This window comes from Eschscholzia californica, unplaced genomic scaffold, assembly GCF_041429995.1.
Source record: "Eschscholzia californica isolate CP2 unplaced genomic scaffold, dmEscCali1.0.p SCAF_6, whole genome shotgun sequence".
NCBI lineage: Eukaryota > Viridiplantae > Streptophyta > Magnoliopsida > Ranunculales > Papaveraceae > Eschscholzia > Eschscholzia californica.
This window is the reverse complement of record NW_028238483.1, coordinates 21470095-21487725: the sequence shown is the minus strand read 5'-3', so window position 1 is coordinate 21487725 and position 17631 is coordinate 21470095. Positions and strand designations below refer to the sequence as shown.

At 35.0% G+C, this 17631-nt stretch overlaps 1 protein-coding gene across 5 annotated transcripts; it reads right to left on the bottom strand.

The window, feature by feature from the left end:
* Window positions 1-75: 75 nt before the first annotated feature.
* Window positions 76-15820, bottom strand: LOC147532425 (uncharacterized). Of its 5 annotated transcripts, none has more exons than XM_086649600.1 (21): window positions 15611-15820; window positions 10413-10530; window positions 9473-9550; window positions 8826-8936; window positions 8447-8503; window positions 8207-8277; window positions 7139-7238; window positions 6413-6483; window positions 6217-6317; window positions 6017-6120; window positions 5868-5921; window positions 5613-5668; window positions 5408-5446; window positions 4962-5106; window positions 3752-3933; window positions 3613-3680; window positions 3409-3481; window positions 3269-3330; window positions 2264-3188; window positions 1768-2058; window positions 76-529 (listed from the first exon to the last, which is right to left on the bottom strand). In XM_086649600.1, exons 3-21 carry the CDS (start codon window positions 9533-9535, stop codon window positions 244-246), a joined length of 2859 nt encoding a protein of 952 aa, XP_086505726.1. In that variant the 5' UTR covers window positions 9536-9550; window positions 10413-10530; window positions 15611-15820; the 3' UTR covers window positions 76-243. The 5 variants fall into 5 exon arrangements, with proteins under 5 accessions (XP_086505726.1, XP_086505727.1, XP_086505728.1 ...); XM_086649601.1 differs by lacking the exon at window positions 15611-15820 and adding an exon at window positions 15385-15562; XM_086649602.1 differs by lacking the exons at window positions 10413-10530; window positions 15611-15820 and adding an exon at window positions 10531-10731 and having other exon boundaries at window positions 76-371; window positions 419-529.
* Between the last annotated feature and the right edge of the window lie 1811 nt (window positions 15821-17631).

Below are 17631 nucleotides of genomic sequence, written 5' to 3'. Positions count from 1 at the left end.
TAGACCCTTGTTAAGATTGCAAGTATGTATAAATACATGTATGTGTGTGTGTGTTTGAGTGAAAGGAGATACGAATTTGAACATCAATATAGTCACTTTTTTTTATTACTAACATAAAGAATTTATTTACTCAATAATATATCTGTTTTCTAGTAAAATAATACTAGCAATTATCAATCATAGATTCATAATAATATAGAAACTCAAACTAATCTTGAGATTCTATTTTTTTTTATAATATGTCTACTTTCTCCTCACAGCCTTATCATAAAACATTTGCAGATAGCTTCTGGAGTCTTCTTCTTTTGGTAATTTCAATAGCTTTGCAACTCTTGAAAATCCATCAATGTTCCTGAAGAGAAGAGGAGGAGCTTCTTTCGGTAATTCTGAAGTTTCCGTCCTCTCCTCCTTGAAGAGCTTCGGTGGAGATAAGGCCCATTGCATGGCCCATATGGCCAATGGACGCATGTAAGTCAGAGATCTGTACTTGTCTTCATTGTCCCAAGCTTCAGGCGTCTGAAAGGCATACCTGTAATAGAATATCTAATACATTAACAAACTAGAAAGCACGTGCATAATGATTTGCTATATCATATTCTTTGTTTTTCATCCGTTTTCTAACTATTTGTCATGTCTAATATAAGGTTTTTGAAAATAACGATTAGACTCAAAGCCTCAAGTGCCCAAGGGGGTCCTGAACTCAGGTGTCTGGTTTCATAGTCAGCCATAACTATAATAGACAGAATGGAAATGAATGATACATGAATTATCTGAGCATTCGATTTTGCTAACTGATGCGAGAAGGAAGGCCGATGTGCTTTACACAATCCCACATAGCTTATGAAGACTTTCTGTACCTGCACTATAGACTAGCACCTAGCTAGGCCTTTCGAATGAGTTTTACACCTGGGCTGATTAGGCTAGGAAGCCTGGGTGGGTCCTGTCCAAGAACAAGAGAAAACAATGTACCATGTTGAACAGGGCGGTGTCTTTCTGGAGTGCCTAAACCAGAGACTATGCTTGGTATCGACAGGTGTTACTTCATAAACCCACAAAGTGAAACTGAGAGTGAAGTATATAATGTCCATGGTTTAGGCATCACTTAAGCCTACTAACCTAGTTCTACTCCACATGGTACAAGGTCTACCCTTGGCATAGGTTTGCCCTAAACTGCCCCAGGTTTGCCCTAAGGTGTTCGCTATAAACCAGGTTGAAAAATGTCTTCCTAAGCAATGTGGGAATAATTGTCTTGCACGTCAAACTTCTGTTTCACATCCCAGAATTTGATACTCGACTCATGTTAATCGTGAATCAGAAATAGAATGTAATAAAATTGGACTCTGGAACAAGATTGTTATCCGACTTCTGGATAATTCAGGTGACTATCACAATGACGGGTAATGGGTGACAAGTTGTAAAACCTGGCATTAGCAACCATTGACGCTTATCAATTGTGAGGAAAACTTAGCCAGAGGCCAACAAGTAAGTAGGCTAGCTGGGGCTGTAGCTGAAGCAAGGCTACTAATGGTAACTCTTACATGATTTAATTCTTTTCAGGGTTACTGATTTACTAGAGTCAGTTCATTTGAGTAGAGCAACCTATATAAAAGGGACCGCCTCAATTAAATTTCTAGTTCCAGCCACGGTTTGAGTCCAAACAAGATACTTCGCTCATGTCCCTTCTTAGTCCTTTCTACCTAAACCCTCCATGCTCACAAATTCAAAGTGAATAGTGAAGAGAGAAAATAAGTGGAAGAGCAAACTTACCCTAAGCCTTCTTGTGACCAGGAAGCTTCATAGACACCACTTGCAGTCTTAAATCCCATATCTTCCAGACCTTCCTGAATCATAGATGCAGCGACAGCATATGTAACTCCTGCCCATATTTCTCTTGACTGCAAAGCTGTCATGTCAACTGTCCCATCTGGTCGCATCCCATTCACTGCCCCTCGCTTCCCATTCTTCATCTTTAAAACGTTAAAATTATAAACCTTGTCAAGCGCGCTTTGTGCTTTGTCTTCATCAACAATAGGCAGAAGTTGGCAAGCTCGAGCATACCTGTGGTAGTGAGTTGAAACAATCACAACAAGAACATAGAAAGTAATTAACAAAAGTGATATATAAGCTCTGGCAATATATGCATGTCGTTTTGAGTATCCTTTTGGAGGAAAAAATGTTAAGAGATTTAATTGGATTTCTAACATAGCATGAACCAGGAGCGCAAAATATAAATTTCAGAAATGTAAATATAACTTATACATACCATTGTCCAGCCAACTGATCAGCTTGAATTGACGAACTCGAACCACCACAGCTGTTGTCATAATTGAAGTACTCGCCGTTCCACAATTGTTCGTATACAGCTTTTGCTTTTTGAAATTTGAGCCAGAAATGATCTTCAGAAACCTTGTCTCCAACTTCACGTGCCATGGCTGAAGCAGCTTGTAATGCTGCAACCCATAACCCTCCGCTGTATGCACTAATCCCTTTAACCGACCATACATCGTACGTCTGATCGGGAAAACCTTCATTCTCGATCATCCCATCTCTATCCTTATCAAACTGGTCCATATAAGCCATGGCCATATATACTGCGGGCCATACAGCCTGTGTAAAAGATTTATCACCTGTTGCAATAACATCCCTATAGACCTGGAGTACAAATTTGGGGTTTAAATCTTTCCACCTATCTGTATTGTAGAAGTTATAAGCATTTACTTCAAACCACGGATTCTTCAGCCCAAGATCATGAGGGACAGCACCCAGAGCCTTTCTCTGGGCCCAATTTCCATCATCAAAGCTTTTCACGCTTTCAGGATCATGCATCATCACGGCTGCTGCGAAATCCCTTTGGATGCTGAGCTCAAGTTTTGGGAAAAGCATAATTAGTGCAAATGATGAGTAGAAATGCACATCATAAGTGTTCCACATGAGATATTCATTGCCTTCGAGATAGAGGAACTGGCCAATGTTCTCTTCCCCCTTTTGAAGCAAAGATGTTCCAAAAGCAGAATTTGATGCTACTGGTGTTTGTATTTGCTCAAGTACTGATGTCATTCTTCCAAGAAGACCAACCGCAATATTGTTTTGAGGATCAGTACTAGGGATATTAATATCTGACCCAGAGTTATCAATGGAGAATTTTCTCTCTCCAATAGTTGCTAGACTCCGCATGGGAAGTGCTCCATCTACAAAAGGAAAGCAGTGATCTTAGTTTCACCTTGCTCCTAAAGGATGGCAGTATTTAGGTACTCCGGTCGTTAAATACCTGTCCAAATTGTTCCTCCAGCATTAAGATAGTAAAGCTCATTAAATAGAGTTACCGGGTACCTGCAGATACCTTCAAAAATTAAAATCATAGCTACACAAAAAATTCGGTAAAATAAGAGAAAATGAGTGACCTCTCACCATTCAGGAAGCCGCTTATCTTCAAGAATAGGTTGTTGCCATGCTTCTATCTGTGACTCCCACTGACCATGTTCTATTTCACAAAGGAATGAAATGGAGTCAAATTTTGTCTCGTTCTTTCACCAAAGCAAAGTCTAGATAAACATATTATATTTCTGGAAGAGACGCAAAATGGTGTGAATCATTGAGATCTGGAATTATTACCGAAAATAGCATCATGTGCAAGATTTGCTGCTGCATCTGTATGAGTTCCATAAAACTTTGTGTATCGCCTGTTGACTAATTTTATGAGCAAGCAGAACATTTCAGTGATATAGTTGCTTGGTTAAGGATTGAGGTGCACCTGTGATAAGTATTGCCACTCGAAAAGTTCACTTCAGGACATGCCCATGCTAATGAAAATGTGACAGTGCGAGTAGACTTTGATGGAACAGATAGAGAAGCTGCCACTGCAGCTCCAATAGAAGATCCTTGATTTGAAGGCATTGATGTCTCAACTGATGCAAGATGGTCAAAGGATCCATGCTGGTGACAAGATAGGGAAATCAAGCTCTCAAATTATGGCAAAAATGATATATAGTGAATAAGTTTAGTGTGATTAAAATTATTTTTTTGCACCGTTGATCTTCATTGTCATGGATTACTAATTCTAAGGAACTGACTATAGATTCGAACATCTCATATGTTTGTCGATGATTACTTCATTAGATTGACAAGGTTAATATATAGATGATGATTCAAATTTGAAAGACTCCAAAAGAGAATGAAATTCTAAAAAAATCTCGCAATATATATAGTATACCAAGCAATTATGGAACCGCAGACAGATGATGATAGCAGTTTATAAAACACAACGAAGGAAACAATATCAGTGATTGGTTTCACCATAATTCTGTTTAGTTTACAAAACAAAATGAAGGAAACAATTCAATATCAGTGATTGGATTGGTTGCCCTAATTATGTTGCCAAAACCCAAACCTAACACTATGTTTCACCTAAATTCTACATAAAAAGAGAAGTCACGTACTGAATTTTTTTATGAGAAAAATGCAAAAAGTCCCCACGACAAATTTTCTTTCGTCTAAAAGAATCGATCAATTTTCTTAAGGCTTTAGCTCCCTATGTAAAGTTTGCACAGGTCTGCACAAGCTCACGCATAGTATGTAAGGTCTGCAAATAGTTGGCATATGTTTGCATAAGGAGCCCAAGCCTGAAAAGAGATTGACATGTCCTTTTAACCAAGATACAGGAAATTGGATCTTCTGCCCAATTTCCTGTTTTCCTATTAGCACTTTTTACTGCAACATGATTGCTTCTTTGAAACATTTAAGCAAGCTGCAGTTTGTATTCACTGCACCATCTTGCAATTATTTATACTGCAACATTTTGCAAGTTGCTGCGTTTACAGAAGAAGGGGTGGGGGGAAGCTCATGTGTTTTATATAATAATGAAATGAATAAAATAACATTGTAGCTGTCACCAACTCCTTTCATTTTTAATAAGATTTTACCTTTCCAAAACAAAAGACAATATTGTTATAAATTTCACGTACCTCTTTAATTTCTTGCCACATATCTTTCGCTGTGACACCCTGGGAATTTCCAGATATCAAGAAGCAAGGGCATTCTGAAACCTTAACATCGGACGTCTCTTGTGCTGCTATTGCAAACGTCACTGGAGCATGCCCATTTCCAGTGCTGCAAGTACACGTAAAGGATGAATAGAAAACTTACCTTTCTCAAAAAAGTAAAGGATAAACATAAGAAAGTTCAAATATTAAACTATTTAAGCATTAGAAGACACTCCTTGACTGGCATTTGTGACAGACTCAACTGGTAAATGTTCCTCACAAGCAGAACAAACCTCATAGACACACACTACTTGGTTTTTATCAACACTTACACGTCTTTTGAAACACCATAGTTTTATAAGTAAATAAAGTGAGAAAAAGAAAAAAGAAAACCCCCTTCTTCCATTTGTGTCAAGAGAGCTACTTACTTGTGATGTAGAAGAACTCCATGAACCCCATCTTTTGTCCTGTTAAAAATGATGAGTTTGAATGTTAGATGTTAAGCATGACAAAGAAAAAAACATATATCCACATTTGTTAAGGAAAACATATCAAAAGATATGTCATATACCAAAAGATGAATTACAAATCCGGGTGTTCAAACATAAAAGTAAATCACGGATATATCCTTACGGCATCCTTGAATTGACATGACCCCCAGAACATTCAGAGTCCCCACCGACAGAGTTCTGCAAGGTACGAGCACAATTAGTTGGAGGAGGCCTGTCTTTATTTTATATGGAAGTTTTAAAAAGGGATTGAGGACCAGGGATTGGAATATACAGTCATTCCTTTCAACTTCAGGAAACTAAAGCCATATATAACAATGCTTCTTAGAGTTATGGATGAGTTAACTTTGAAGAAATTTTTTGAAGAGGATGTACTTACAGCCCATGTGAATAGCAGGTTAACATCAGCAGCAGAGTCTCCGGAGTTGGATAGCTAGTGTCAACAAACAGTCAACCCCTTGCAGTATTTTCAGGTCAACTAAAAACAAAAACATAAGAGAGATAATCTTCTTTCAGTATCTAACTTACCGTGTATGTAAATACTGCAACAGGGAGACTACTCTCTTTATAATTGTGAGGAATAAATGGTGAGATCTGGCGGCAAACTATTTCAAGTTCTGGATCAGGTTCACCTGAATAAATGCAAGAAGAAATACGGGTTCACACGAATGACTAATATGATGAAGGTTGTAAGAATCACTTAGAATTTACTGAATAATGAAGCTTACCCTTATATACAGACCATGCCCTTGGGAAAAGAGCATGATAGGTAGAATTGTTTCCATTAAAGTTCCAACCCCACGATCCAATTCCAGACGTTGAAATATCTCTAACAATCAGACATTCACGTGTTTTCAGTAAGACTTGTTCCTTTTGCATTGGAGTATAAGAATAAGGTAAAATGAAATATCTACTATGGCTTACTGTAGAAATTCTTGGGTCCCTCGCGACAATACAGTATCATATCTTTTGCCATTTGAACGTGAAACAAAGACCTGCAGTAAGAAACAGCAGATTAGCTGAGGAAGTCGAATACTATTGAGGAAAAAAATAAGCGACAGATATATGCTAGGAATACAAACTTAGCGAATGACTTCAACAAAATAAAAACAGCTATTATCATTGTTATTCTAGTTTATGGTCAATGTAGATAATATAACTGTCGAACAAGAAATAATGAAACGGAAATAACATCTAAGAGGTAATTCGTATAAAAATTATTTCTGCTCATAAGAAGCTATAGTGAAGCTAGTAATCATATTTTCACTGGTGGGAGAATTTTCGCAAATTTCCAACAGAGTATTATACAAATCCAATTGAATATGCTTTATCCAGTTTGCCCATGTGAGTGATGCATAACTTAAAATGGATATTCCAAGGGGAACTCAAAGGATGAAATGAGTTGTAGAAAAAAGTTGGAGAGTTGCAAAGTTGTAACAGCGCCTTTTCGGACAAATATGTATTCGATCTTCTATAACCTTTATACAACTAACCAAGAAATATCTCTGCCCGGCTATTTTTATAAGCTCTGATTTGGTTTTCAGAAGACAATACACATCTGTATGCTGAAAGTTATATTTTTGCACACAAAAGACGTAGTATTCAGCATAAACCTCTAATGTATATCCACCAAAAATCGGATTCACTTACAGAAAATTGGTTTGCTAAAACAGGTTTATCTTCGCAAATTGTAGGGAATAGTTGGAATCTTTGAAAGTCCCCCCTGTAACTTCTTCCAATGCTTCCTGCGCTGAGGTTGACATAAACTTTACATTTACAACTAAATGATGGCAAATTTAATCCAAAACTTTAACAGATCACATTAAAAAATCATGATGCACAGTATATATGGTTCTTGTTCTCCTCATGTCTCCAGTAAAAGCAAGTCATTGGATTTTAATATTGCTTTCTGACAGTCAAGGGTAAGAAGGTCTGGTGCGTAAGATTCGACAGTGAGCAAATAAACTACCTCTTAACCACTCCATATACAACTATCCAGTAGTTTCTTGTCTTATTTTCCCACAAAACATTTAAGTCAAGAAGCATGAAAGTCAAATAGTCCCGCCATACCAAGGTATAAGAAGTAGTCATTGCTATTTTGCAATAGTTTCCACCCTGGATTAGTTTACCGTAGATATCAATTTTCACATGATGAATAAACCCATCCTTCACACGAGAAAAAACAGAGTGCTAGATATTGAGTATCTATAGCTATCCTTATCATGCTATGTCCCATAGAATTTCTTTTCAAATGCTAACCCATGTGAATTTCCTGAGATTGTTTTGCTATTCTCTTGCTTTGTTCACCCCATGAACAATTCCATCCTCAAACTGTTAAAGTTAACTTGGACAACTTGGGTATATGCTCTCTTATTGTGAACTTCACAGTGGTTACATCTAATTCTCCTTATAGTATATAATATATACTAACTGAGCACTTATCTCAATCAGGGACACAATTCCTCGGATGTTATAGAAAATTTATAAATTAGATTGTGTTAGTCTATCGGGTTTCCATTAACCGCTAAATATCAATAACTAAAACAGCGAAAAAATCAATATCTAGTGAGTCAATGACCATACCTTCAAATATTCTAGTACGATATTCGATGTCTTTTCGATGAAAAGGAACACAGAAAGATAATAGCAAAATTTCAAATAATGCAGTAAAGATCATGCTGATATATATCTAGTATCTGAGATGGAGTGATAACTTACCCGATACCACCTAACGGAACACCATGACAACCTGTGATTTGACGCTTGTGAAAAGGATCAATTATAGCCACCTAAAATTTACAAATAAATGAAAAACATGTTGTTTAGAAGTAAAGGCACAAAGGACTCATTTATCAGAGAACTTTAAGAATGCTGTTAACTAGGAGACCCATAACACATCTGATTAAGTTATCAATGCAATCCAAACAAAAACTTCCATTAGATAAAAGAAAGAGTCACCTGTCCTTTAGATTTTTCTGCAACAACATGACGCAACAACCGGTAGCCAAGTGGAATCTTCAGGATACAATATAAGAAATTAGATGCTGTGAGTGGGAAGAAATATCAAGAAGTATCATAATTGGGTCGGTGGTATATGTCCTTGAAATACACATATGAGTGACTCTGTCGCTTAGAATTACGCCGAGGTGACTATGAAGCAAGTAGATATGCATATGTGCATAATTTCCCATTTGTAACTTTTTCTACTTGGAGATAGCATGGTCTCTTTTATTAGGGTATCGATAGTAAATACATCAGGGCACTCTAGGGTCCCTTATGTGGCTGGCGGCTGCATCAAAAGGGATACACAAGAACATCACTAAATATGAAGACGTACCATATGTATCACTTCACGTAGTTTCGGCGAAAATGATAAAGGAACAGTTTCATCACTGTCCATTCTCCGTTCCCAAGTCAAAGAGGCAGGTCGTCCAGGGTCAACCTCAACCTAGAACGACAAAATGGTGGCTGAGATTAGAGGAATCTCAGAGTAGATAAAGCACCGTAAGTTAGAGACAAATTTTTATTTTATAGTAGTATAAAAACCATAAAGTGTAAATACAAACTATTTGAATGACACGAGCACCGTACTAGACATGACACTGGAAAGAGTTAGGACTCGAAAACAGAACCCCTAAAGGCAGTCAGTGTGGAGCAAGTAAGTATCTTCCTAAGGTTTGAGAAATAACATTTAGGTTTCCTCTAAGCATAAGAATGCACAGGTGTTAGGGAGTGTATCTTTTTAAGCACTTGCAGTGTAGGTGCAAAAATGTAAGCCCAAAGGTTAGGGATTATTTCTTAGTTTGTTAGCACTTGATACGTGCATAAGTGAAAGAAAAAAAAAAAAGAGCACTGTATAAGTTCTATAAAAATCTCCCAGTATTTTGGGAAGCAGACTTCTCCCCTTTTGAGGTCAAATTTTGAAGTTATCCGAAAGCCAGTTTGCTTCTATAGAAACTAAAAAACGAAAACTAGAACTTGTACCTTATCAACGAGAACGTCAGATTTAGGGCCTTCTTCTCCTTCATAAAATCCATTCTTCGTCATCTTTCCTCTGTCAACCTTCCAAATCGAACAACAAAGTTAAAAATAACTTTGACATGTTGTAGTAAAAATTGACGATTGGAATAAAACGTAATGGGAAACTACAGCGTTACATCCATGTCTGTGAACTACTAGCAACACAAGCATCAAAGAAACCGAATTTTAGACGCACTTCATAGAGTGTCTTGTTCACAAAGTAATTCTCAAACTTCATTTATTACGGCAAAATTGTTCATCTAACAATGTGCCTTTACTAGTTTTTCGGCTGCATTATTGCAGCCGGTTATACCAATTGCATTTACTTATCAAAATGAAATAAAAAACAAAAAAATTCAAATAGTTGTGCTTCTTTTCTATTAAAATTTTTTGGGCAACAATAGCCATATCCAGATCAAAGTACGGTACTAAAACAACGTTCGCTTTTGTCATCAATAACCCAGTGAGATTGACCAGTTAGCTCACTAATATTTAACTCTGCAACTTAATCCAAGTTTCCTTACTCCAGATGAATATGAATGCAAGCAATACCATACAAACTTGTAATACCATTGCTAAAGTATAGACGATCGTCAAGAAAAAAGACATTCTAGGTCATCTCTAAACAACTCTACAAGCACAGATAATGGCAATGAACTCCTATATTAACAATCTATGAATCTGAAATAATCATGAATGGTGATGAAGTTCATAATTTAAAAAGTGATCAATAAACTTTGATCTCAACATTAGATCAAACTAAATCAACTTCAAATACAATCATCCACCAAGATTTACTTCTTAATAATACCCAATTCCCATTTACAATTAAAAAAAACTTTTCAAATTGTTTAAAAACTTAACGATTAAGTCAAAATTTAGAATCAATTATCAGTGTACTTACAAAATTGAAAGGAACTGTTATGGACTAATGATCAATAATGGAGTACCAAATTAAGATCACAAACATGAATTCAATTCGTGAAGAAGAAATGGAAGTTACGTAAAAGTAGAACCCTAACCTGTAAAAGTATCTGTAGATTTTAGAGAGAGAAAGAGAGGTAACCACCAACTAGAGATTATAAAAAGTAGTATATTCAACGTTAAGGTCCATATGGGGTATAAATAGTGGAGTATTTTAAATTTGGATTTGATATTTTCATTTTTTTTATTGATGAAAGTGATATTTTCATTTAATATCTACAATTCTAGATGGATAGGTTGAATTTTAGGTTTTTTTTTTGGTTATTTCCCTCATGGCCCCCAACTTTGTGACTAGCTTCCCGCCTGGCCCCCTACTTTACGAGAAATACCCATATGGCCCCTTCCGTTATAACACCGTCACTCTCTCTCCTCCATCATGTTTTCTCTCTCTGCCAAGTCATACCACATCATCTGTTACGCCACCTCATCACCTTCTCCGGCAGAGGTCGCCGGCCGGAAAGGCGACCTTCAATTTTTTTTTTTTTATTCTCTCTCTCTAAAAAAAAAAATATATTTCCTCTCACATCTCTCTAAACTCCGGCGAAGGGAAACCCCCTTCGCCGGAGTTTAGAGAGAGAGGGAGAGGAAATAAAAAAAAAAAAATTTTTAGAGAGAGAGAGAATAAAAAAAAAAATTGAAGGTCGCCGGCCGGCGACCTCTGCCGGAGAAGGTGATGAGGTGGCGTAACAGATGATGTGGCGTGAGTTGGCAGAGAGAGAAAACATGATGGAGGAGAGAGAGTGACGGTGTTATAACGGAAGGGAGTCATATGGATATTTCTTGTAAAGTAAGGGGCCAGGCGGGAAGCTAGTCACAAAATTGGGGGCCATTAGGGAAATAACCCTTTTTTTTTTTGTTGAGAGTTGAGTTTTAGGTTAGAAATGAATTATTGTGTTTCAATTATACTATTTTAGACCCACAACCTGCAGTATCCCACAACTCTTATAGTAAGGCTTCATAGGATGATCTTACGGATCTTATGTGATCTTTAAGATCCAAGATATCTATATGATGTTGTAATACTGATTCAGTTCATGATGTATTCAATATCATTTTCACGATATATTAATGTTATATAAATGTAGCGACACTTGGAGTCAAATGTCAAAAAAACATTGTATTGTTCTATGATATTGTCAAAGTCCGTCTGTCCGTGTTGATTGGTTATCAATGAAATGAAAGTAGGAAAAAAAATGAAACTTAGAGGATCTCCAATGCAAGACTCATGAAAAAACCTCAATTAGTCTTATGTGTCAAGTTTCAATTGAGATTTTCATTTCGATGACAAAATTAGAGATCCTCGGTTATTTTGTTTCTTTGATGCAAAACTCTAAACTTATTTTATTTACTTATTTGATATGGTTATTTTTGTAAACAAATTATTAGTTATTTTGAAAATATAACAAGACTTGAATTCTATTAATTGGTTCAAATATCTTTCGACAAAAGAAAAAAATTTAATTCAATTTTGATGAGTTGGACAATTAGAGATATCTAAAGATAGAGAGCCCTCTTGAGATATCTCTATTTAATAGCATCTCCATTGGGACACTCCAATTCTAAAATTTAGAATGTCACTTGAGATTTATGGAGATTTTTGTTAAAAAAAACCTTCTCTAATGGGTCAGTCTATAATTATGTGGAGCATTTATTAATAGAGACCCTCAAGAGAGACACTCTAAAATTAGAGCGTCTCCTTGACACTCTCTAAGTGTCACACTAAAATTAGACTGTCTCATTGGCACTCTCTAAGTGTCACTCTAAAATTTTAACCATTGGAAACTTTTGTTTCTTAACTACTTTTTATCTATTGCATTGAAGAGTGACATGTATATTAAGTAGAGGTATTTTAGAAGTCTCCATAAATCTCAAGTGACATTCTAAATTTTAGAAACTCGAAGTGTCATGATTTTCTGAGTTTTTCTTAAAAAATCGTCTCCAATGCAAAATGCAAACTAAGATCTCAAAGATGATGTGTCGAGAGTGGAATAGAGATCTCTCTATAGTGTCCTCTTGAGATATCTCTAATTGTCTAACTCATCAACATATAAATCTCAACCAACAGAAATCAAGTATTCGTGTATTTCCAAAATAACTAATTATTTTTTAACAAAAATAACCATGCCACATAAGTGAAAAAACAAGTTTAGAGTTTTGCATTGGAGAAATACAAGCATTGAGGGTCTCTATTATCGCCACCTATGAGTGAGAATCTCAATTGAAACTCGACAAACAAGGAGTAGAGATATTTTTGAGTTTCGCGTTCTTAGTGTCAATATAGAGACACTTTAAACTTTTTTAGTCTCCACTGGAGATTTCTAAAATACCTCTACTTAATATATATGTCACTCTTAAATTTAATAGATAAAAAGTAGTTAAAAAACAAGGTTTTCTGTTGGTTAAAATTTCAGAGTTGCACTTAGAGAGTCTCAAGGAGACACTTTAATTTTAGGGTGTCTCTCTTGAGAGTCTTTAATAATATAAATGTTCCACATCATCACAGAGTGTCTAGTAGAGTGTCCCATTGGAGAAGGATTTTTAACAAAATCTCTATAAATCTTAAGTAGCCCTTTAAGTTTTAGAATTTCAGTGTCCATTGGAGATGCTCTTAGGAAAGAGAATCTTCATTGGAAAAGAGAATTTTCATTGACACATGACAACTAAGACTTTTAAAGTATTTGTTAGAGTGTCACATTGGAGATGCTCTAACCACCTCCACGCAATCTTAGAGCATCTCCAAATGCAACACTCAATCTTATAAACTTCGAGTGCCGCCTATGATTTTTGGATTTTTTCTTAAAAACACTCTTCAATGCAAAACTCAACTAAGATCTCGACGTGTGAGGGTGAAATAAAAATATCTCAAGAGGACACTCTAGAAATAGATTTCTAGAGTGTCCTCTTGAGATATATCTAGTTGTCCAACTCATCAATATTTGAGTTTCAATCAATAGAAATCGAGTATTCTAAATTTTCAAAATAAATAACTATTTCTTTTCAAAATAACTAATATTTATTTACAAAAATAACTATGTCAGATAAGTAAATAAAACAAGTTCTGAATTTTGAATTGGAGATATATAAAAAAATTTAGGATTTCTATTCTCGCTACCTAAGAGCATCTCCAATGCAACACTCAATCTTAGATTCTCTGAGTGCCACATATGATTTTTAGAGTTTTTTCTTAAAAACTATCTCCAATGCAACACTCTATTTGGATCTCTAAGATGACGTGTCAAGGGTGGAATAGAGATATCTCAAGAGGACACTCTATTTCTAGAGTGTCCTCTTGAGATATCTCTAATTGTCCAACTCATCAATATTTGATTTTCAACCAATAGAAACTAAGTCTTCTATATTTTCTAAATAACTAAATTATTTATTTACAAAAATAACTACGCCACATAAATAAATAAGATAAGTTTAGAGTTTTGCATTGGAGACACACAAAAATTAAGGATTTCTATATTCGCCAACTAGGAGTGAGAATCTCAATTTAAACTTGACACATAAGATGAATAGAGATTTTTTCGAGTTTTGCATTGGAGATGCTCTAAGAGCATCTCCAATACAACACTCAAACTCTAAATGTTAGAGTGCCACATAGGAACTTTTAGAGTTTTTCTTTAAAATCCATCTCCAATGCAAAACTCAATATGGATCTCTAAAATGATGTGTCAAGATTTGTTTTAGAGATCCTTAAGAGGACACGCTAAATTTAGAGTGTCCTCTTGAGTTTCTCTAAGTGCCACATACGCTAATCAACTAATTTTATACCAAAATATAGGTTTTTAGAGTTTTTCTTGAGTGTTGCATTGGAGAAGACTTTCCAATAGAGTATCTCTTAATGGCCAAATAGGAACGAGACCATTTAGATATTCACTTTTCACATTTGACGCATAAGATATTTAGAGTTTTTCTTGAGTCTTGCATTGGAGATGCTCTAAGAGTGAAAATCTCAATTGAAACTTGACACATAAGAAAAATAGGAATTTTCTTGAGTTTTGCATTGGAAACGTTTTTAGAGCTCCAAATTGAGTTTTATATTGGAGAGAATTTTTTAACAAAAATTCCAAAAATCCTCTATGAACTCATGATCTCTAAGGTAGAGTGTCGCGTTCGAAATCTCTGCTTTATATACATTTTTTTGAGTTCAAAATATATTTAATAATATATATGTAATATTTATTTAATATATATGATGTAATAAATATTCAGTTACGTAGAAAAATATACTACTACAGGGGTCAATATTATATTTTTCTCAGTCTTTGCTTTTGCAGGTAATAGAAAGATTTTAAAATTTACTTTCAGAAAAAGAAAAAGTTTTTAAAATTAATCACCTACCTCCCTTAACTTTTGGATGAGTGGTAAATCAATTATCAATTTGCTCATTTGCCATCTCATCTGAAGTTTTTATTTATTTAATTCAAAATTTATAGATGTATAAATACTACTGACATTTCATAGAGGTAAAATGACAGGTTGTTACTTATAATGAATTAGTGATAGATTAGTGATATAGTTATCCCCAATAGAAAAAAAATACCTACATGGGACAAGGCAATCTTGAAAAGTTCAAAATGACATGGTCTTTTTTTTTTACTAGTTTAACAAATTCAATTTAATCTTTCAACAAAAAGAAATATCACTTTAATGTGTATGGTGTGATTGGGATGGTGTGATTGGGATGCCCTAATTTAAAGTGGTATGAGAATTCTTTTTAACATTAGAAAATTAATTTCTTTTTAAAAGAAAAAATGAAAAGACTTATAACAGAACATAATGATTTAAACGTTGTGAGGAAAAAATTGTGAATTATTGGGCGGAAAGAATGAGATCCAAAGCTAAAGAGAAAGAGAGAATTAAATCTTGAAAGAAAGAATACTCACCAAGGAAATAATTGAATGGAGGGGAGAAGTGCAAAAGAGAGTATTTATGCTTCAAAGATAAAAAGATGCAAAATTTTCATGCTTAAAAATATGTCTCTATATGTTAGTGTTTCCTCTAGGGACTGTGTGGACTGTCAATGAGGATAATTACTTTAAAGCTCGTTATATTATTGTTTCCTCTATACCCCTCGTTAGTCGTAGTCGTTATATTATTTTGTTTGGGTACCTTTAACGTTAACTATCAGATCCTTCAAGCTTGCCTGAAGCATGCTTGCAATAGCGATGTTGACATCACATTTTCCATTTGAAATTGATGTTGTCAGTTCGTCATCCGATGCTTCTTAAAACTCATTCTCGCCAAATCGAAAGTTTATGAATTTTAAATCTACTAAAAATGTTCGTGTATTTATAATATGTTGTTTTTCTACTGGTCGTTACCATCATGGTACTAATTAAACATCTAAATATTTAATGACAAATGTGATTCTCGTGGGATAACTTGCTCATATCATATTATGCTACTTTCAAAATAAAAAAAATATGGTTATCATGCTTTCCAGCTCTCGAAATCAATAATATGATTGGTCGTTATCATTGTATGTCTTTTTCCACCATTAAGCGTTACTCTCATTGTTCTGGCTCATCCAACTAACCAATAAATCACATTTATGGGATACCTTATTAAACTATAAAACCTAAAGTCCTCGTTAATAAAAATCTATTGACATAGAAGATAAGATATTGAACTTAAAAGTTAAAGGGTAAATTTTTTTTTTTTTTTTTTTTGTTGAAGGAGTTAAAGGGTGAAACTTGAAAGACAAATAGATTTATAGTGACTAGAAAAGGAAATATTTAAACATTATATTAGAAGTATATATAAATAAGTCAACTTTTTATATGAAATAAACTAGCGTTCAAACAACAAAATTAATAATATGCTAGACGAAGTCCTGACCTAGTAAAGAGAGACGCTCGTACTGTTACCTAATCAAAGTAAACTTCACGAAATAGATACTATTAAAATTCGGAAAAATGAGAAAGCAAAAGGAAAATGCTAAAATGATTAGTTCCTTTCTAGAAGCATTGGTTTGCCTGCAATTTGGCAAAGCGAAGAAAACAACTAAGCATGATAACTAATAAGAATTTTAAGATGGTTGATTCTTTCAATCAAAATTCGTTGTCGTATTTGGTAACCAAAGTAGAATCCGAATTGCAAAAATAACATTTTATCCTTTATGTTGTAAGAACGACACTTTAACCTTTTGATCGTCAAAATGACATTTTCTTTAAATTGCCAAAATTGCTATAGGATGGTGCAGACCAGCCTTCTGGGCTGCTAATGATACTGTCCGCTTTGGCACACCTAGACCTCACGGTTTTAAAAGGCCTCATTAGGGAAGGGTGTTTAACTTCTTAAGAGGAGCACTACACTCCATCTCACAATCAATGTGGGATTGACTTACAACACACCCTCCCAAGACCACATCATAGTAGGGCGAATCGTGTTGATAACGCGTTATAGGATGGTGCGGACCAGCCTTCTGGGTTGCTAGTGATATTGTCCGCTTTGGCACACCTGGGCCTCACGGTTTTAAAAAGCCTCACTACGGAAGGGTGCTTAACCTCTTAAGAGGAGCACCACACTCCATCTCACCACCAATGTGGTATTAACTTGCAACAAAAATGACATTTTACCATTATCTTTTTTTTTTACATAATAGTCCTTATTTAGACGACAACGTTACAATAATGTTGCCAACTATTGGGATCTAGCTGAATTTGCGGTGGAATATGCCAGTTATGTTGTCAAAACGCCTTTTGTTGCCCTTATTTTTTCTTGGAAAGTGACTACAAAAATCATTACAATTGCATTTGATACATCAAAGATGTGATAAGCGCGATATTAAACCTTGAAATAAAAGGGACTTAAAGTCCTACTAAATTATTGGCCTAAAGCCCAACAAAATAAACGGTTTAAATCCCATATAACTACATTATATATACTTTTAATAATCCAAGTTCAATAAACCTTGGATTCCACCTCTTTTGAGAATCGAATTTGAGACCTCCAGAATTTTGGAGTTTATGTCAATATTTTTAACCACTTGGTCAACAAAATGTTGACTCCTTACATTTTCATAATTACATTTTCTCTTACAATCCAAAGTTGACTTTATTATTGTTTTACTCTTATAATCTAAAGTTGGCACTTTTTTTGAAATATACGGTACATTCACGGCTTTGATA